This window comes from Notothenia rossii, assembly GCF_949606895.1.
Source record: "Notothenia rossii genome assembly, chromosome: 5".
NCBI classification, from domain to species: Eukaryota; Metazoa; Chordata; class Actinopteri; order Perciformes; family Nototheniidae; genus Notothenia; species Notothenia rossii.
This window is the reverse complement of record NC_136903.1, coordinates 32,184,859-32,207,089: the sequence shown is the minus strand read 5'-3', so window position 1 is coordinate 32,207,089 and position 22,231 is coordinate 32,184,859. Positions and strand designations below refer to the sequence as shown.

Here is a 22,231-nt window from a genome sequence, read left to right as displayed (position 1 = left end):
TTAATCGTAAAGTAACTCTTATTTATAACTTCATTAATGAGGATGATGTTTTGGTTTACATTTGTTTGAACATACTTTCAATTGAATAATAAAGAATATGTTAACTAAATATAATTGAATCAGCTAAATTAACTGAGCAGATCATAATCATATTTGTAATTGTACATATATGTCACTCTGGGTTTACTGTGAATGTTTAGGGTTAATGTCCCGATGTGACACCAGTGTCACAGCAATATTTATGGCATTTGTTTCATATCAATTTCATCAAGAAATGTTTCTACAACATATGTATATGTAATCAGAATCAGAAAAGAGCCAAAGACAGCTTAATGTTTAACAAATGACATGTCATGTAAGCATTTTTATTCTTAAATGGCTTGAATGTTAGCTTTAGCAACAAAAAACATTTCCAAATGTAGCTAGTTCTGTCACATGTGTTAGCCTGGCACATGGACATCTTGGACATGTTGTTATGGGAACACAAAAGCAAATGACAAGGACCATGACCCACCAGACTGTTCAGTGTGTGTCACTTAGGGACTTCATGAGACAAAAAAGGCTAAAGTTGTATAAGGAACTTTCCAGAGCATTTAAAGTTCATGTGACACCTGTGTCTAAGCAATTATGTCTGTCTTCCGTGTTGCACCATGAGGACCCACAGATATAAAATGCTTAACCGTCTAAGTTGCAACCATGCACTTTTTGGAGGGCTAAGTGCCAGCTTGACATCTTTTTGGCTTCATTTATAGAAGGAAAGACAACAGTGATAGTTATGTTTCAGAATAACATTTATTGGAAATTGTTAGAACAATCTCCCTGGTCACCGGCTTGAGCTTGAGCCTCAGGATCCATGTATCTGTGATCCTCTCCAGAATGGAAGGAGTCATCACATACAGAGCATCAACTAGTTCCTGAACAGTGTCCTTCACATGCTGATATCCAAGAGAGGGAGTTCCACAGTCACAAGATGGAGGAATAGAAAGCAGTATTCAATGTTTACTTCAGATTAGCTCCACGTCAGAAATGAGCATGCTTGTCATATGTCTCTCTCCATAGAGGCTGAATCATCATGTTAATCACATAGCTATCATATGCCTCAAACAGTCCTGATGCTCTTCTAGGTAATCACACATCCTGTCATGTTCACAGCTACAGTTGATACCTTTGTTATCATGTTACCCTCATGTTGGAAGAGGACATTCAGGATTTTGCCAACAGAAATAATAAACTGTGTGTGTGTGTGTGTGTGTGTGTGTGTGTGTGTGTGTGTGTGTGTGTGTGTGTGTGTGTGTGTGTGTGTGTGTGTGTGTGTGTGTGTGTGTGTGTGTGTGTGTGTGTGTGTGTGTGTGTGTGTGTGTGTGTGTGTGTGTGTGTGTGTGTGTGTGTGTGTGTATATGTGTGTGTGTCTAAGAAGTGCAGCCTTTACAAAAGAAATCTGCATTGAGAGAGGGCTCCCCAACACAGTACGTGTGGTACCACATAGTGCACCCAGTGCACTCGATCTTAAAAATAAACAGAAAAACGACTTGTTAGAATATTGACAAACATTTTAACATCCCTCATCCAGAGTAAGCAGTAATCAAGTTGTTTACATTTCATTAAGCAAGCAATGTATAGTTTTAGATCTTAGCTGTTTTCCTTTCTGTTTAGAGTCCATGCTCAGAAGTTTCTTCAACTGCTCCAGTGTCATCCCATAGTGCAAAGGCATGCAAGTTTGGTGAATTAAAGTAAACATTTATAATATCTGTTATAGAGAGTGTTCACCCAGTGCTGTAGAGGTAACCAATCCAGGGTGTATCCCAGTCCTCCAGCCAAATGTTGGTAAGGAAATAAATACAACTTCTTACCCATTGGTCAACCTTAGGCCCTATGCTATGTTCCCCACAGGCCCGACACAGCTCGGATAGGTCATCTGTAAAAAAATTATTAAGAAATACAGGCATTAAGGTATTGAAATGCCAAATAAGACACAATATTTATGTTTCCCCTGTCTAGTCCTGTATACCTGAGTTGTTCACCAGAGCCATTGCCATCTTTAACCTCATTGAGGCCACTCCTTCCTGGTCCACTGGGTACTGGACCTGTTGTTTTTGCAGTATTTGCTCTGCAAGCTTAAAAGGTCTGTCATAAGTATCTTCATAATTTTTGTTAATTACAGATGGTTATATATACACACACACATTACTAAATGTTACCTTCAGAACCAACACACCGCAGCACGTAGAATCCATCTGTTTGGGATGATCGATTGTTGTGCAGGCCCATCTCCCAACTGAAGGTCTGTGTTTCCGGACCAGCGATCTACATAGGAAACAGATAGATTGGGTTTTGTATATAAGCCCAATTCAGATCCTTTTTTAAGTCAAGAAGAGCTGCATGTTCACACAGGACAATCTAATGGTATTCAAGTAAAACAGTAGTAATCAGGAACATGATTTATGTGGCTTTGTGTTGCTCCCTCTTAATATAATCAAAAATCCTGAATATGTCTAGTAAACACATTAGAGCTTATATTTTATTCACCTTGTTACATCTTTGCATCTGATTAATTGCTCTTCCGTGGCCCCCAATGGGTTCAAGAACAGGGACCTGTTCTCATTCAGATACATGATCTATGGAAGTGCAAAGAAATTATTAAAGTGTTGAGTGTTGAATAAATAAAAATGTCTTGACCCATTAACATTTTAGATTACTTACAATGAGGGTCCAGTGTGCCCCGTCACAGACAGCTCCGGCCGCCACCTCATGTTTTGACAAATCCAACTGAAAAATATTTGTACATACATCAGTACATACATATGTTCATATATACACTTATTTCTAGTACTCTACTCACCTTTCTTAAGCCTCCCTTGTGGGTTCCCTGCCAGAGGGAAGTCATTAGGTAGGAGTCCACAATGAAGACCCCAGCTTTGGCCCCAACCCATGCCAGATAGGCATTCACAATCTATGAATACACCAGTATCTTTTGAACCCATTTTCAGAATGATCAGTTTGCCTACTTACATTTTTCATATACAGTAGGCTTACCTCTCCCTCCAACTCCTCTCCCGGGGCCAAGACCAACAGATTTTGACTGTATATTTTGTATGGGCCATACTTGGCCCACAGTGTCTCTTGTCTCCTCCCTGCCCATATGTCTCGGATTACTATAAAAAAAGGCATGTTAGTTATTAATGAAATGCATACTTTAAGGTGTACTTTTTTTCAGTTTACTTACAAGTCTCTACATCAGAGGATGCTCCTCGTGCGTGGCACTCTGTTGTGGAGGTGGAGGTGGGTGTGGGTGTGGAGGTGGGTGTGGGTGTGGAGGGCATTGGAGCAGCCAGAGGAGAAGGATCCAACACTTTTTGTAATTTAGCAGGGATCCTCTCCTCTGGCTGGACATAGTGTTTCAAATGATCAATGTTCACTCTCATTGTCTTTTTTCCTTTTTTTGTAGCAAGGTCCGCTACCTTCCCCTCAATTTTTAGGATCCTGAATGGTCCCAACATGTCTGCCTCTAGCTTTCCTCCTTTCCTCTGTTCCGACCTTTTGTTGCGTTTTAAAACGAAATCCCCCACTTGAAAATTGTCCACTTGCCCACCTTCTTTCCTCTTGCGGATCTTATCTTGGCTTTTTTCTATGTTACCTTTCACCCTCGCGAAAACTGCCTCCTGTTTTTTGAGTCCCTCGAAGACTTCCTCCATTTGCAACAAGTTGCTCACTTTCTCTTCTGTTATCTGCCACAGAAAAGCGTCAGAATGTTGAGAAAACATTGATGTTTGAAATAGTATGAATAATTAAAAAGGATGAGGACATTATCAGATCTTACCTCATACTCCTTGGGCACCTCTGACGGGTACCTCGCTTCCCTCCCAAACATCAGAAAATAAGGACTGAACTTGGTGGTCAGCTGGGTTTTCGTTCTCAGACCAAACATCGTCCCTTGGAGGAGTTGGTCCCACCGTTTGGGCTCACCCTCCACCAGTTTGTTCAGGGACCTAAATTCAGGTCAAGTACAAACACAAGAAGGTAGAACAGAAATTGGTTTCTAATATATGATAAAGCAGCTGATTTATTTACTTTTGTTGTATTTTTAGCTATCAATTCTGATTAGTTCATATAGGAACAGTAATGTTTGTTATTCTATGAACAAATATACCTTTGTATTGTGCCATTTAGTTTTTCCACCAAACCATTTGTTTGTGGGTGGTACGGCGAGCACAGGCTTCTTTTGATGGCCAGCTTCTCACAAAGGTTATAGTTGACCTTGAAGTGAACATTGGGACAAACAGGAAATAAATAAGTTAGCACAGCAGTTACATAATGGGGAGTCATAATTCTTCACAGTAGTACCTTATTGCAAAATTCCCTGCCTTGATCTGTTAGCAGTCTTTTAGGTGCACCAAATTTGTAAAAGAAATCAAGAATACACTTGGTCACCTCATCTGCTGTTTTATTTTTAAGTGGGTATGCCTCTGCCCATTTGGTGAAATAATCAACCATTACACAAATGTACTGATTGCCACCATCGGTTACTGTGAGTTTACCCACTAGGTCCATGCCGACAAGCTCCAGAGGCTCTGTTACCTGAGATGAAAAAAATACACATGAGCATTGCAGTACATTACTGTTGGCATGTTTGAAAGCTGAAACTGTCTGCAAATGTGTCCTGTACTTCAATAGGAGTGTACTCTTTCTTCTCCTTGATAGTGGCCCTCTTGGATTGGCACTGGGGACACGCAGCAATCTGAACAAAAAAACACACTATAAACCTTTATGTGTTGCACTTTTGTACCATAATGTGTAATTTACCTCATTATTTTGAACTCACCCACTTGCGGATGTCCTCCGTCATGCCAGGCCAATAGAACCGCTGAATGATGGCCAGATGAGTTTTCTCCATTCCAGCGTGTCCACCAATTAGGCTGCAGTGGAACTCTATGAAGAGCTCGTTGGCTTCTTCACTTGATAAGACCACTTTTGCAAGGTGCTCAGTCCTGTTTTTTTTCCTCCTGCATATGTAGTGCAGGTCTCCGTCTGGTATTGAAATGTCATAATTATACATGTATCAACAGTGTTATCAAAGCAGATGATGTTCTGAAGACCACATGTCTGAAATGGTTACCTTTAATCCTGAAGGACTCAGCTCTTCTTTTGATAGCAAACCTCTGTTTGTTAGTCAAGCCTTCAGGATATATATGGCGGATATGGAAATCCAACAGTTCTTTCACCATGTTTGCATCCATGGTTTGCTGGCCCTCTCTAATATTAAGCCCTACACAAATGCTGTCCCTCCAACACACACACAGGCAAACAACTACTCACTAAATTAACACACAACACATAAGGACAAACAAACAATCACATTCAGTACTCACGCACAATCGATCTTTCTCTGTCGAATCTCACTATTCTATCGCTATGTATCTGTCTCTCGCTCTAAATGTCTCTCTCGCTCTAACTCTAAATGTCTCTCTCGCTCTAACTCTAAATGTCTCTCTCGCTCTAAATGTCTCTCTCTAAATGTCTCTCTTGCTCTAACTCTAAATGTCTCTCTCGCTCTAAATGTCTCTCTCTCTAAATGTCTCTCTCGCTCTAAATGTCTCTCTCGCTATGTCTCTCGCTATATCTCTCTCGCTATCCTCATACATTTGTGTCATTTCCACCAGTTTATATAGCACTAGAGACAATCAAGGAGCAGATCACAGCTTGTCCCAGATGGTCAGCTGTGGCCAGCTGTGATCGATCCTGTGATGAACACGTGCTTCAGTTACAGTGTTGGGTGTAATGCGTTACAAAAGTAACGGAGTTACAGTAATGTATAACTGTTAGCTGTAACGAAGTAATGTAATGCATTACTAATAAAATGTGGGTAATATATTGCCCGTTACAATTCTCAGTAACGCAGTAACAACACATTTTAACCCGAAATTAAATGGTTTTATGTTTTTGAACCATTTACCAACATTGCAAGACATTCTGACACCAGAGAAAAATTGTTTACCCTTCAGGCTCATCAAGATCCAGGCTGTCGGATGTTCTTTTCCCCATGACTGCCTCACTGCACAAATATCCCGCTTATTACATACTAAACACACTACAGAGCCCATTCCGTGTTCCTGCTAGTATTTACTTCCTCTCTGCCTTCTTCTGGTGATTTATCTGACGTTCAGCGCTCCGTCTTTTAACCTCTTTTGCTTTCTCTTTCTTGATCCTCCTTAGCAACCTTCATTGTAGTCATCAACAGTGGTCTGTACTACTGTATTAACAACGTGTCACAGGTTCAATGAATCAGAATCGAGTATTCAACTAAGCCGTGTAATAAAAGTTGTGAGTAGCCTTAATGGCCTACACAGTTGTTATGCTATACCACATTGTCCTTCACTGGATGTATAATGAGCTGCACTTAACTACATTTTAGCATTTAAAATACTTAGCCATTCTTTTAAGGTTATTTTGGTAGAGTAACTCAAAAATAGGCTAATATAAAAGTAGTGTTAGTCATTACATTTCAGAGACAGTAATATTGTAATGTAACGTAGCCTATTACTTAAAAAAGACATTAGTAAGTAATGTACTGTCTTACATTTTGGAAGTAACTTGCCCAACACTGCAGATGATCCAGTCATCTCGATGTTGCTTTCGGGCTGTGACTAAACAACTTGTGTTTTACTTTTAGGCTATCAAAGCTACTATACATCACATTAAGAATGATGTACAAATGTTTTATATGTATTCAACGTGTGCCCCGCTGGACTTACTTTTATGTGGTTGACTGTTACTGTGACATATCAGCATAGCCACGGAAGATAGTTTGTGTTTTTCATTCCCATGCATCAAGGTTATTTTCATGTATGTAATTGTTTTTCCTGCACAGTGTAGAGTCTTGTTGTGATGAGAGGGATACAGGTATTTCATCAAAAAAACGTGCTCCCTGGAGAATAGCTACAGAATTGATATCACAATTTAATCGGAGCTGATCACAACTTGTCATGAGTGATCCAGTCATGTCGATGAGCGTTTGTGAATAAACAACTTGTGTTTTACTTTTAGGCTGTCTGAAGGTATGGACAGCTATCAAAGCTAATATACATCACATTAAGAACGATGAACAAATGAAAGTCGGAAACAAATAATATAATTTAAATGATTTATTCAAGTTTGCAATATTTTGAACAGGCATCTACACAGTCACCTACTTTGTAATGTTCGATACCTCCCTGTAAGCGTCACGATATCGACCTCTCCCCCACAACCTCACATACGAGTACTGAATGTGCATCAAAGTGATCCTATGGAGGCAGATATAGCAAAAGATGAACGTAAACGAGAAACGATGTTTCTTTCCTGGTAAGTCAACAATGGGTCCTCAATGTACACGCCCCGGATTCCTATGACGAAAATAATAGAATGTCGCCAGTTGTCATGACTCAACTTGTACTGTAACAGCGGTATTCAAAGAATACAATCTGCGCCGACACTATGAATCCCGCCACAAAGACAAGTATGATAACTTGAAAGGCCAAATGCGAGCAGACAAATTCTCAAAGCTAAAAAGTGGACTGTTAGATCAGCAGAATACATTTGTACGCCAAGCTCAGCTGAACCAGTCATCCGTTCGGGCCAGCTTTCGAGTTGCTAAACTGATAGCAAGCAGCGGTAAACCTTTCACTGAGGGAGAGTTTGTCAAGAAATGTTTGAATGCTGTCGCGGAAGAGGTGTGTCCCGAGAAGAAAGATGTCTTTAATACCGTGAGTCTGTCAGCGAGTACAATCACCAGACGCATTGAAGAAATCGGGGGTAATGTATATTCCCAGCTGCAGCAGAAGACGAAAGAATTTGACTTTTTTTCATTAGCACTGAATGAGAGCACGGACGTGCAAGACACAGCGCAGCTGCTCATTTTTATTCGTGGAGTTAGCGCAAACTTTGAGATGTGCGAGGAGCTGGCAGCCCTCCAAAGTCTCAAAGGGACTACAACGGGGGAGGATATTTTCGGCAAAGTATGCCAAACCATGGAAGAGATGGACCTAGACTGGTCAAAGCTTGCCAGCATCACGACTGACGGGGCTCCTAGTATGGTGGGCGCGTCTCGGGGTCTAATAGGACGCATGAACCGGGAGATGGAAGAACAAGGTCTCATCGCCCCGCTACAAGTCCACTGCCTAATTCACCAGCAAGCACTGTGCTGCAAAGTGTTGAAGTGGGATTCTGTCATGAAGGTTGTGGTGTAATGCATAAACTTCATCAGAGCAAAGGGACTTAAACACAGGCAGTTCCAACAATTCCTGTCTGAACTGGAGTCTGCGCACGGCGATGTCAGGGCCGGCTCTAGACAATTTGCAGCCCTTGGCGAGATTTGAGCTGGCGCCCCAGCTAGAGAATCGTACAATAGAAAAGATAAAGATCAATAGAGTATCCAATGAATACACAATAGAATGTGGGGTGGACGTGACATCCTCTTGGGTGGTCCGGGGGTATGCCCCCTGGGATTTTAACATTTTAAAGCAAAATGCTTCAATCTGGTGCACTTTGAGCAGCATTACTACTAGATCTAGGGGTAACACTCTAAACACCCATATAAAAAAGATTGGTTTACATTTTATTAATCAAATAAGTATTTGAACATAACCAATCACCTACCATAGCCAATAACAAATAAATGTAACTTATTTTATTTTTGTTGTTCTTTATCTTATTTGACCATTAACATTTATTTACTCGTGCATATTTTTTAATCTCTCCAGTTTAAAACGATATTTTTGGTTTACTGTCCTATAGTATACTTTAAAATGATTTCAAACCTGTTCATCCCAATAATTATAAAGGAGTGCCTTGGAAATATTTGTTCACATAAATTGTGATCAAACCGTTTGAGAACCAGTGAGATAAAATGACTAAATCTAAACACTCGGAGTCCTTTACCTCACAGAGCCTCTCAGTCTGATTGGAGAGGACTCTCCCTCCACATTATTGTAGAAACATCTTCTTCTTATATCCGTTAGAGAAGCTAGCACCAGATTATAATAACAACAGCGCCGGTACCGGGCGGTGCACTCCCTCTCTCCCTCGCTCACTCGCACTTTGGCTGTGAGCTGCAGGCGCCTGATAAGCCAACATCCCCCATTTTCATCACTTACATCACCCATCGTACAGGGCAAATGAAAAGTGTAACCAGGATGAAAAGGGTGTTACATTTACTTAATTATGAATATTGTTACATCAAGGCCGAAAATTAGCATGAGCGCCAACGATCAAAAAGGTTTTTCTACTAGCGCAGCGCCTCCCCAGATCTCAGTAGGGCCTGGCTCATTTCGTGGCATCTGCAGGCAGTGGCAAGTACTTCCGGCATCTGCCACAGAGGCCGCTACTCCGTGGTATCTGTGGCAAGTATATGCCACAGATGTGGTATCTGTGGCAAGTATATGCCACAACCATGCCACAACTTGCCGTGGCAAGTATATGCCACAACCATGCCACAACTTGCCGTGGCAAGTATATGCCACAACTTGCCGTGGCAAGTAAATGCCACAAGTTAAGAGTTAAGAGAAGGTTTACGGTAGCTGCCACTCGCCTTCCGTGGCAAATGCTGATATTTAAACCCGTATTTATCGCGTAAAATGTCGCTGTTTTGGCATGACTTTATCGGACTGATCTGTACACAGGACTGATGATCTGTTACTGATGGTCCGATCTCTATTTTTCAAAAAGATTAAACATGATATGTTCTATAGATTTTATTTGGAGAACGTGGTTTGTTAAAATAAATAAACGTGCTATTTTTATGATAATACTCAAGATATATTATTATAAAACATCATCCTTAAAATTCTTTTTTTAAATGTATTTTTAAATGTTCTAAATTTGAAAAAAATAGATAAAAATAAACTAAAGTTAAAATCTTGTTTTTCATGCCCCAAGAGCAATAAAAACACCTGGTAAAAAAATCCTGAGTGAGGCTTTCATAATTCATGCATGAAAGGGTTAAGAAAGACAAATATATGTTTCTATTGGTTTTAGTAAGATGGTTTATTATAGTGTATTCTTACATATCCAGTAGGCTATATTGTTTATTCTTTAGATACTCTGTAGATAAATATCTACTAATAATGTGTAAAGTATTTCCTGTTTCTTTTTATTATTATTATTTTATGTTTCCTATCCCTTATCAGTGCTGTAACGCAAAGATTTCAACATTTTAGATAAATAAAGTAAATACAACGTATCATATCAAAATCTGTTTATGTTAATTAGCAACACAATGATTTGATATTTGCATGCATGACATATAACGTTTTTACTGATGCACAAAAAAAGTTTTAACAAGAGTGTAATTATATTACATTGTAACCCTCTTTCCTCAACATATTAAATCAACTTTATACGGTTAAATGAGGATTGCTTGGAGTATCATGCTTAAGAGAACATTCTTCATGTTTATTTAAGTATTAATCATTCTCATGGTGCTGCCCTAAGTCTGTAGCCAAGTCTAATAACACCATTGTACACGTTGCTGTGTCAATACAGATATTTATTTTTTTATTATTTGTCTTTACTAGTAACAATACACCTGGTTATCGTAGCAAGCAGTGGAAATTCCCCTCAAGAAGCGACAATTGCCAAGGGCTTGCGTTGCAACGCTCACTTGCCAATATTTCTTTTTTTATTACAATATAGGCCTATGTTTAGCCTACTATCATAGATATAGCACGTTTGTTTATTTTAGCAAACCACGTAGGCTATTCCAAGTAAAATTGAATATAAATTATCATTTATTATCTTTTTGAAAAATAGAGATCGCACATCAGTCCTGTGTACAGATCAGTCCGATAAAGTCATGCCTAAACAGCGACATTTTACACGATAAATACGAGTTTAAATATCAGCATTTGCCACGGAAGGCGAGTGGCAGCTACTGTAAAACTTCTCTTAACTTTGGCATCTTGTGGCAACTCTCGTTCAGCATGCACAAATGCCACGGCAAGTTGTGGCATATGCTTGCCACGGCAAGTTGTGGCATCTGTGGCATTTACTTGCCACGGCAAGTTGTGGCATATACTTGCCAAGGCAAGTTGTGGCATCTGTGGCATATACGTGCCGCAGATGCCACAGAGTAGTGGCCTCTGTGGGAGATGCTACAAATGCCAAGGCACACGCCACGGCGAGTAGTGGCAACACTCATTGTGTTCTAGTATGATAAATAAAATAATATTGTACCTTGAAAATCAATGCATTCGTTCATTTGACACGTTGGTGGTTTTAGGTAGGCTATACAGCGACCCCTGGCGGTTCTAGTGTGAAGTAAAAGTAGAAGTAGCCAACCTAAATGTTGGAATACTCTGTTACAAGTAGAAGTCATGCATTAAAATGTTACTCAAGTAAAAGCGCAAAATGATTAGCATAACAATATACTTAAAGTGCATAATACATGTTTTCATTATAGATACCACATCTGTGGCATATACTTGCCACAGATACCACGGAGTAGCGGCCTCTGTGGCAGATGCCGGAAATACTTGCCACTGCCCGCAGATGCCACGAAATGCGCTTGCTGTCTCTCCCAGATCTGGCGCCCTAGGCGAACATCTATAACGCCAGTGCTATGGGCCGGCCCTGGGCGATGTGCTGTGCTACACAGAGGTCCGATGGTTGAGCCGGGGCAGAGTTTGGAGGCGTTTTTACGAGCTGCTACCCGAAATTAACGCATTTCTTCATTCAAAAGACAAAACGGTCACAGAGCTGATCGACCCAGAATGGAAATGGCACCTCGCATTTTTAACAGACGTGACAGAAATGCTGAACAGCCTTAACTTGTTGCTACAAGGCCAGGGGAAACTCATTTGCGACATGTATTCTCACATAAAAGCATTTGAGGTGAAACTTGCGCTGCTTTTGGAACAAGTGAAAAAGCACAACTTCATCCATCTCCCTGCTACCCAAAACCTCTCTGCAGAGAACCCAGCGGTCCCGTTCCCAGCTGAAAAGTGTGTGGAATCACTGGAAATGCTGAAGGCGGAGTTTGGTGTGCGATTCCGGATACTACATGTTAATGCAAAAGAAATCCTTCTTTTCCAGAACCCCTTTCTTGCAGAAATCGATGAAGCCCAGCCTTCTTATCAGTTTGAGTTGGCCGATTTACAGAACTGTGATGTTCTGAAAGACGCATTCAAGCCCAACAGTCTCATTGACTTCTATGCCGCCCTCCCAAACGACACGTACCCTAACATAAAAAAACACGCAATGAAGATGTTTACACTTTTTGGCAGCACGTATATCTGCGAGCAAACCTTTTCACACATGAAACACCTGAAAACTCCGATGAGATCAAGATTGACAGATGAACATGTGCATCAGTGTTTGAGACTGGCTGTGACTAGAATGGAACCTGACATTCAACTTCTCACCAGCCAGATGCAGGGCCCACAGTTCACACTGATGAGCATACATAGGTAAGCTCACTTTTCTGACTTGAATGAGTCATTCTGAGTATAAACAAATGTAATCATAATAAAATCTACTGCGATAAAATCCATCTCCACAACCATACTGGTAGTGAAATGTATTGTGCTGTGTAGGTGCTGTATCACTTAGTTTGGTTTCTCAGCCTGCTTGCTTTGTGGTTTTCACAGGGAAGTTGATGAGAGAGAGCTGCAAACAGCGGTGTCGACAAGCCTACTGGAACCTACAAAAGGATTATAAGGAAGGAACACAAGAACTTTGAGAGACTGCTCATATGAGTCATTTGAGTAATAGATTCTGCTCTGACAACTAAGCTAAACTTTTACCTGTTAAGATTGTGCACGGCACAACAGAAAGTTAATGTTCAATGGACTTTTTTTCTGTGAAGAACCCAGAGAGGGTTATTTGGTTATTATTTATTTCATAAATAGTGTTATTATATATTTCCAGACTTTATTTTTTCTCTGAAGAACCCAGAGAGGGTTATTTGGTTATTATTTATTTCATAAATGGTGTTATTTATTTCATTAATAGTTTTATTATTTATCTCCTAACTTTTTTTTCTGTGAAGATCCCGGAAAGGGTTATTAATATTTGGTTATGTGTGGCTTTCTAGAAAACAATAAATGTTTACGTTTAGGCACCCCTGCGATCGTCACACTTTTTCTGTTACAAACTGACCCCGGACCCCATCAGAGAAGGGAAAAGTTATGTCGCCCTCACAGGAAAAAGTTTGGGGACCCCTACTTTAAGGGATCTCTGCTTACCACCAGGCACGCGCAGCGTAGCAGGAGAAAAGAGAAAACGGAGCAAGACGCAGATGAGACGAGCGGAGTAAATTATATTAAAAGTGATTCAAAGTTGATTTAAAAAAGATAAAAATACCATCCACACGGTCGGGAAACCCAGTAGACGGTATAGAACATTAACCAACGGTGTTTTGGTCAGGTTTTTTGGACTGGATAAGAGAGTTGATCGCGAGTGAGAGGACAACACACACACACGCTCTGATACAACATGGCGAGCCAGACCCACGGACTGCTTTGATCTTCGCGCCAGTGAGAGGACTTGCTGGTTTATCAAGAGACAATAGCTGAACTCACTGCCAGAGTGGTAGGAGTATTGAAGAAATTATAAGGTTAGAACTGGATTTAAGTTGTACCTGGATTTAAAGAGACACTATATATTGTACTCTATGTTTTCATTTGTCATTTGATTTCATTGATGGTACAATTGTGTTTTTTTCATTGAATTAGATATATTTTACCTGTGAAAAGGGAAAAGAAAAAGAGTTAACTCAGGATATTGAAGAGATTAAAATAGGAAAAATCTATAAATAATACTTAGTAGACCGGTCTAAAATAAAATAGGCTATTTTATTTTGTTCATCCTATATGGATACCATTTGCTAAGTCACAGAAATCAGAAAACAAGGGAAAGGTGAAATACTTCCCTCCGATTATACTACAGAAAATTTTCATTGTCTATGTTTAATGTTTTGTCTATTTGTCTATTTGGTCAGTAAATTGCCGGCTGTTCTATTCAAACCACCTGGTCTGTGGTCTAATTACTTACCTGTCTATCCACTCTAGTAGAACCCAGAATCCTTCTAGTCAGATAGCATAGCCCAAGATAAGAAGTGTTACAATACTTTTTACTTTAACCTATTGAAACCCATCACCCCCGCCCCCGGGCGGAAAAACACATCATCTGCAGGAAACAGCGTCTGAGGGCTTCTTAATATTTAATAAACTATGAATCTTTTATATCCATGTAATGGGAAGAAACTCAGCTAACTGATGTTTTTTTTTTTTTTTGCAAAAAAACCCACAAAGCTAATGCTGAGCCTCTGAATTAGCTAACAGTGGTTGCACAGAAACTCACTCATAACCAGTGTTGGGACTAACGCGTTACAAAGTATTATTATTATTTTTGGCAGTAACTAGTACTCTAGCGCGTTATTTTTTTAATTCAGTAACTCAGTTACCGTTACTACATGGTGTGTTACTCCGTTTTTTTTTTATATAGTCTCGGCTCCCAGACGTTGGTGAGCGGCGCCAACAGCGAGGCGAACAGAGATGAGAACTGTACTTAAGTACAGTACTTGAGTAAATGTACTTAGATACTTCCTGTGTCACATGCGGAGACGCGCTGTGGGCGTGTGTATGTTTACTAACAAGACTATCATGGCGGCTGCGGAGCTCAAGTCGAGTTTCTCTGCCTCGAGATATTCTCACTTTTTCACTTTTGTCGAGCACAAAGAAAAGAACGTTTTAGTTAAATGTAAGTTGTGTCTTGGCGGGTCAAAGATCCTATCTACTGCCCAAAACAGCAATTCAAATATCTTGAAACATCTGCAGAAACAACATGCTGGGACGAAGCTAGTAGCCTAGCTAAGACCACAGACCCAGACTCATCCGACGCCACTCCACCTCCACCTAAGCAACAGCGGCTGGATTTTAACCGAGGGACTGCTAGCCAGGGAAAAGTTGATAAAGCCATTGCACGGTATGATGTAGAACACATGCAGGATATTTCTACTATTTCTATTGCTATTTCTTGATCAACAGATTGTATTATTCTCCAATGCAATAACAGTACTGAAATGAAGGCAATAAGGGAATTAATGGGAACAATTTTTGTAAGTAACTAATGCGTTACTGTTCACGGTAACGCGTTACTTTTGGGTTTAGGTAATCAATAAAGTAACTGAGTTACTTTTGAAATGAAGTAACTAGTAATGGTAACTAGTTACTGGTTTTCAGTAACTAGCACAACACTGCTCATAACATCCTTATTACTTATCGTAACTGCACATCCATCATATTGATTAGCATCGTGAGAAGACACAGAATCGATGGGTATATATATCATCACTCCATGATAAGAACTTGTGACATAATAAACAAAAACAGACATAATAACACGTGGCGCTAGGTAGCAAAAACTGTACTATGTCTTACCTTTTTTGTTGTCTGATCAAAAGTTGTCTTCAATGGCATTAAAACGATAAAAACGCTACTGAAGGTTAATCCATAGGTTAATCCAATGTGTCTGTGTCACTTGGAAATTATTTCTGATAATCCATAAGCAATAAACCTACTTTTCAGATTTCAGAGTGCGGACAGGTTTTGATTTGGGGAAACTGCATGCGCGAAGCCCCCACTTTTTTTGGCAACGTTGGTGTGTATGTGGAAATTCCCCTTCGATTCTCTAACGGTTAAAAAGAGATGTCAATCACCAAAATCGACCAATGGGTGCCAGAGAAACGGCAAGAACGCCCATTTCTACCCAAATCACCCCAGAGGTGGAGTTTATTTTGCTAAACCTCTCTAAAAAGGTCAAATGTCACTTGTTTTGCATCAATCTTGATACAGGGTACTTATTATATGTTGTACTTTGGATTCCTAAAGCTTTAAGTCTACCATCCCATCATTCAAGGGTGGTTTTCACTATAAGTAAAAAATATTTTTATTGGACGGACACTATAATTTCCGGTTTTTTTACTATGTTCAGTCTGGATTTTCTTTAAAATAAAAAACATCTATATTGATTCTGATTGTTCTACATCCAACTCACAGGTTTATCATTACTTTGAGAAAAAAGATTATTAATTTTCCCCTTTTAGAAGTGAAGATATGGTCATTTGTTCTGGGAATGTCATTTTCGAGCCTGAGACCTGGAAAACAGGGATGGGGTTCAACAGGTTAATACATTTTGGAGGCAATTCTGACTTTTTAAACCATTACATTTATTTTCCAAATGTTGTTACTACATTGTCACGATATATTTATAATAGAGAATATAGATTAACTAATACATTATTATGTATTATTATGGGTCAAGTTACCCAGCAGTATATCACGTAATTATTATAATCCCCCCTTTGCCAAGTGCAACAAATACATACAAAATTATTATAAAAAAAACAACAATATTTTTTATTATTTTTAACTTTTTGTAACTATAAAGTATATTTTGATGCCATTACTTTTGTACTTTTACTTGAGTATACCATTTTGAATGTAGGACATTTTTACTTTCAACAGAGTACATTACGCTGGCTTTTTGTGTTATGTTCACATTTCGCACCCTTTGGTAATGTTCGGGTCAAATTGACCCGGGACATATTTCAGGGTTTAAAAAAATACAGAACTGAATTCAGCATGCACAATTCCTTATATATTATATATATATATATATATATATATATATATATATATATATATATATATATTATATATATATATATATATATATATATATATATATATATATATATATATTGTCTTTAACTCATTCCCCAACAATATAAATGAAATATGCGATTCGTTTTTGAAAATACTCTTTGCTAGATCCAATGTAACAATGGAAGTGTCCATCGTTTTTTGTGATAAAAATGTAATTTATGTTTAAAACAAATACACTGTAATAAAAACTAGGTTTACATTTTGCTCATGCTTTTCTAGGACAAATGTAAATTAAACATTGTTTCATTAATGTTTATTATTTTAATCTGTCATATAATAATCAAAGCCCTGAAGGAAATAAAGTAATTTAACAGCAATTGAAACACAAGAACCACATATCCAAAAGTATTTGGCTGTGAAATATACATAAATATGCTGGCTCTGGGGGTCCTTGAGCGGCTGGCTGTGGGGGTCTTCCAGCAGCTGGCTGTGGGGGTCTTCTTGCGACTGACTTTGGGGGTCTTCTTGCAACTGACTGTGGGGGTCCTTCAGCGGCTGGCTGTGGGGGTCTTCCAGCAGCTGGCTCTGAGTCAAGTTCATCTTCCAATTCACTGTTAAATTCTGAGTTTACCTCCACATTATCCTCATCTTCAGAAATGTCTTCCTGTTCCACTTCACCGTGTTCTTCTAATGCATTCCACTCACTCTCATCCATTATTAGCTCCAAGGCTCTCTAAGCAGAATATCTTTTGGCTATTTTGCTGGTAGATAATTGTAGTTTTGCACTATACAATATGATGTTATGTCTCTGGCTGCGTCTCAGGTCGACTATTTTCATTTCCTCGGTCGTCGGTCCTCGGTATCACCGGAAGTTGATTTGTCTGTGGCATCTTGAGTAGCGTCCCATGGCTCTTATTTCTGCCGGAGGAACGAGGAGCGATAATGGAGGAGCGATAACCGAGGAACCACCAGACCATCCTCCGATGAAATCCTCAGATACTCACTCCGCCCCCTTACTGTGTATCGCTCACTGATTGGACAATGCAGCGCATGCACTGATCTGATGCTTCTTGACATGAGAGCAGTACCCCAGCGGAGTGAAGAAAATACATGAAACTCACGAGACAAGGGGCGGCGCCAGGGGGCAGAGTCCTGCATCAGGTCGGGTACCCGACGGGTGACCCGCAAAAAAGGTGATTCGCAGTTGGTATTTTTTCAAACACTTTTTTCCGGGTTCGGTTCTGGGTAAAACAAATATGATGCGGGTCGGGTCGCGGGTGTTGCATAATAAATATATTAAAATAATAATAATTTAGTTTAATGTTTAAATCCTCAGACCTCTCCCCCGCGGGACCGTGCATAATCATAACCTCTGCAGCGCATCAATCTGCTTCTGAGCGCTGTACATTCTGAATGGCTGAGGTGAAGCTCTCCAGCGGAGAATACAGCATTTTCCAACACTTCCTCAAGAGCGAAATCCAACGTCTTGGAGGCTTTTGGTGTCCTCCTAGTTGGAGAAAATAACCAACATCCCACGCTTTTTGAGACAAATATGCAACTGCGTGTGTTAATAATTGCACGTTTTCACTGCTCATATATATATATGCGGGTTCGGGTCGGGTTGCGGATCCTGTGCCAACGGGTCGGGTCGGGTTGCGGAACTAATTGGTAATATGTGCGGGTAGCAGGGCGGGTTCGGTATTGCACGTTGCGGGTGCGGGTCGGGAACGGGTCTTGAAAATCAGACCCGTGCAGGACTCTGCCAGGGGGTAGCTTGGAGTTGCTATAGCAACTCCAAAAAATGGCCTAGCAACGGCTTAGCAACCCCATTGTTTTGTTATGAAAATGTAACGCTGCCTTTCCTCTGCACCCCCGGGGCTGATGGGTAATCACTCCCAAATGAGTGAGGGAACAGAGACGAGGCATTTGAGTCCTGCAGCATTAATATCAGTGTCTCAAAAATGACAGTCTGATGTTGGCGACTGAAAAGACATCCAGTGTTTGGTCTTTTCTTGAAGCATCCTTCACCTACAGTGTCTCAACTGAAAGAGGACCACAAACACACACAAAATATAATACAATTTTGACCTTTGGGGATATTTATCTCCCATTCTTTCACTTTTTCTGACATTTTCAACATCAAACATGTCGTTAATGTCTCTGTTTAGTGAACTACAGCAATCTGAAAGCCTGTACATTATTTATATCACACTTTATTAGTAGAAACATGCAGGAAATGATTTTCTGATTTATGGCGCAACACAAAGATATTTCGCTCTGTGCAAACCTTTGACTCTAATATGTCAACAATATGAAACAAGATTATGAACTTGGCTTTATCCAATGTTCACACAAGATTTCTACATTCTGACACATCCTTCATCTACAGTGTCTCAACTGAAAGAGGACCAGAAACACATTAACCTCTTAAGCCCTGAGCCTGTTTTTCAGGTTTCAGGCTCAAAAATGCCACTAACACAGCAAAGACTATATCTTCACTTCTAAAAGGGTTAAATTAATAATCTTTTCTCTCAAAGCAAGGTTACATCTGTGAGTTGGATGTAGAAGTGTCAGAATCAATATAGATGTTTTTATTTTAAAGTAAATTCAGATGGAACATAGTAAAAACATGTAAATTCTAATGTCCGCCTAAAAAAAAAACATTACTTATAGTGAATGATGGGTTAGTAGACTAAAAGCTTTAAGAATCCAAACTATAACATATAAGTACCCTGTATCAAGATTGATGCAAAACAAGTGAAATTTGACCTTTTTAGAGAGGTTTAGAAAAATAAAGTCCAGGCGGACTCACCCTGTAATTTGGGAACCATCAGTTCCATTTGACCTTTTTCACTGTAAAAATAATTGTATTACTTTGAATTATCACTATAGAGTATTCATTCCATCCAAATACAACTGTTGTTATCCTCTTAGGCCCCACAATGCTAACAGTGAGCCTCTGGATTAGCCCCGAGCGAAAAATGCTAACCTATTACTGCACCGAAAATCACTCCTAGCTCCCTTATTACTTATCCTAGCTGCACATCCAACATATCGTTTATGATCGCAAAGACACAGAATCTAACGGTGCCCACCTCAACACTGAAAGATACAAACTCGCGACGTTATCAACAAAAACGTACATCAAAACAAGTGGCGCTAGGTAGCCCACAATGCTAACAATGGCTTACCTTTGTCTTTGTCTGGTCTAAACTGGTCTTCAATGGCATTAAAACGATAACAACGATGATGTAGTTAATCCATAGGTTAATATCCAATATGGCTGTGTCCCCTTTTGAAATATTCTGATAATCTATAAGCAATAAAACTGCAATTCCGTTATCTGCTGTCCGCTCTGTGCTCCGTGCGCTCTGGGTCATGCAATTCCTGCTTCCTTACATAGTAAACAATAAGTAAAGTCTGCTGCGTAAAGTGCTTACGCCGGCTGGCATTCTTCATACTTTACGCAGGACCATATCTCTGGAACCCATTGGTCGATTTGGGTGATTTACACCTTTTTCTTAACCATTACATCCAATAGAATCGATGGGCAGTTCCCAAATCCACGTAAACATTATCATTGCGGACGTAATAGAGAAGCAAACGAAGCATATCTGAAAGTACAAGCTTGGACGGCAAAACTTTATACCCAGTATATTGCCATAAATATGATGGTGGATTATCAGTAAACATTTCTACATGACACAAAGACATTGGATTAACCTTGAGCGGCGTTTTTATTCCATTGAACACAACTTTTGATCACAAATCAAAAAAGGTAAGACGTAATTATTGTAATATTTTTGAAACCGGATGTTGTTTACTTTCTCTTTTCTGGCTGATAGCTCCCGAATTCGGGGTCGTACAGTGATGACATTACATGTGTGGAATCTGTGGAGTCTCAGCTTTAATCGGATATCTTGTTTGTGCAGTGACGATAAGTAATAAGGGCATTGCTACCGTGAGTGCTGTGCAAAAGTCCGTTAGCATTAGTTAGCATTTTTTCGCTCCATGCTAATTCAAAGGCTTGGTATTACTCTTGTGTTTCTTTTAGCTAAAAATGGTTCATATTGTCAGTTAGCTGAGTTTCTTATCGTTAAAAGGGTATGGAACATTAATAGTTTCATCAATGTTAAGAAGCCCTGAGACATAGTCTCGTAAGAAAACGGTGGGAGGGGTCCACTGGAGGGACCCTCGGGCTTAAGAGGTTAAAAATATAATAAAATGTGGAGACTTTGAGATATTTATCTCACATTCTTTTACTTTTCGGGCATTTTACAGACCAGACATGTGGTTGATGTCACTGTTTACAAAACTACCACTTTTTCTGAAATATGCATAAAATGATGCAATATATGTTAAATACATGGTTTATACATGTAATTATGGGTTCCATTTCTTCTCATTACCTAATTTGGGTGTGCACATTTGCCGCGCGCAAACCTACCTCTTTTGGATTTGGAAAGGTTGGCATGTATGTGGAGCATGCGGGTGGTCGAAGGACATGAGCAGGGAGTTCAAGAGTGCAGGGGAGGCGAGAGAGCGCCTGAGAGAGTCGGCGGTGAGGATGGCTAGAGACGCGGGGATGTCGCCGTCCTCAGCGGCGTTTCGCGCCATTGACAAGCTGGATGTAAACAACAATGGTGGCACCCAACAACCAGTAGCAGCTGCCACATCCGTGAAAACACCCAAATACTCGGGTAGGGCAGACTGGGAGGCTTTCCATGCCCAATTTGAACTGCTAGCACATGCCGGGAGTTTGTCGATAGAGACTAAAGCGCTACAGTTAGCTTTGTGCCTCACAGACGGGGCTCTTTCATGCCTGCTACTACTTAGCCCGGAGGACCGACACAGCTATGAAGCGTTAGCCGGGGCTTTGAAGAGGCGGTTTGGACAGTGTTTCCCGCCAGAGCTGTTCTGAAATGAATTAAGTAACTGCTGTAGGAAGTCTGGGGAGACGCTGCGTGCGTTGGTTAACGACGTGGAGAGTCTGGCGTGGCGGGCGTATGCAAACATGCCACCCGGAGTGCAGAGTGAGCTGGCACGGGATCAATTCATCAGGGCTCTCCTCCCTGCCGATTTGAGGGTCGAGGTACAGCTGCAGCATCCACAGTCCTTGCAGGCGGCCTTGGAGATGGCTGTGGAGAGAGAGAATGTGTGGAGTGTAGCTGCTAGGAGAAACGGAGGGCCGGTACCACCGGCGGTGAGGAGCTGCAGGGAGGAGGAGAAGCTTGCATGGGTTGCTGAAATGACTGAGCTGATAAGGGCTGTGTCTCTGCAGTGCAGGCGGTCACGGGCTGGCCAAATCCGTGCAACCAGAAGCAGCTGAAGAGTTTCCTGGCCCCTCCTCGTCCTACAGGAAGTTTGTAGGGGGTTTTGCTTGCACTGCTGCACCCCTTTTCCAGCTGCTGCTGAAGGACAGTGATTTCCTTTGGTCTGAGAAATCTCAAGCAGCGTTTGACAGCCTTCGGCGTGCCTTGAGTGTGTGCCCGGTTCTCGCCCCAGCCAACCCCAGTCTGCCATTCACCCTGGACACAGACGCTAGCGGCGTGGGTGTAGACGGAGTGCTCTCCCAGACTACACCAGAGAGGGAG

The 22,231-nt window shown here is 40.5% G+C and overlaps 2 protein-coding genes across 8 annotated transcripts in view; both read right to left on the bottom strand.

Moving 5' to 3' along the window:
* LOC307041940 (phosphatidylcholine-sterol acyltransferase-like) overlaps nt 1–22,231 on the bottom strand; it is a 229,100-nt gene that overhangs the window by 19,656 nt on the left and 187,213 nt on the right. The gene's annotated exons all lie outside the window — the stretch shown is intronic.
* Nucleotides 774–19,934, bottom strand: LOC307039585 (uncharacterized protein). Of its 7 annotated transcripts, XM_079681802.1 has the most exons (15): nt 6,750–6,766; nt 6,575–6,635; nt 4,820–5,025; nt 4,664–4,735; nt 4,342–4,575; nt 4,148–4,254; nt 3,818–3,986; nt 3,635–3,725; nt 3,034–3,152; nt 2,840–2,950; nt 2,701–2,766; nt 2,527–2,615; nt 2,199–2,304; nt 2,009–2,114; nt 774–1,915 (listed from the first exon to the last, which is right to left on the bottom strand). In XM_079681802.1, exons 2-15 carry the CDS (start codon nt 6,615–6,617, stop codon nt 1,764–1,766), a joined length of 1,671 nt encoding a protein of 556 aa, XP_079537928.1. In that variant the 5' UTR covers nt 6,618–6,635; nt 6,750–6,766; the 3' UTR covers nt 774–1,763. The 7 variants fall into 7 exon arrangements, with proteins under 7 accessions (XP_079537928.1, XP_079537931.1, XP_079537927.1 ...); XM_079681805.1 differs by lacking the exons at nt 6,575–6,635; nt 6,750–6,766 and adding an exon at nt 19,829–19,934; XM_079681801.1 differs by having other exon boundaries at nt 6,575–8,119.

Excerpts from the sequence above, each read along its gene's own strand:
- LOC307039585 (XM_079681799.1), bottom strand. The coding sequence starts at position 5,234 with ATGGATGCAAACATGGTGAAAGAACTGTTGGATTTCCATATCCGCCAT. Across the intron at positions 2,305-2,526 it reads AGATGCAAAGATGTAACAAG|ATCGCTGGTCCGGAAACACA; the intron begins GTGAATAAAATA and ends TTTCCTATGTAG. Across the intron at positions 1,916-2,008 it reads GGCTCTGGTGAACAACTCAG|ATGACCTATCCGAGCTGTGT; the intron begins GTATACAGGACT and ends ATTTTTTTACAG.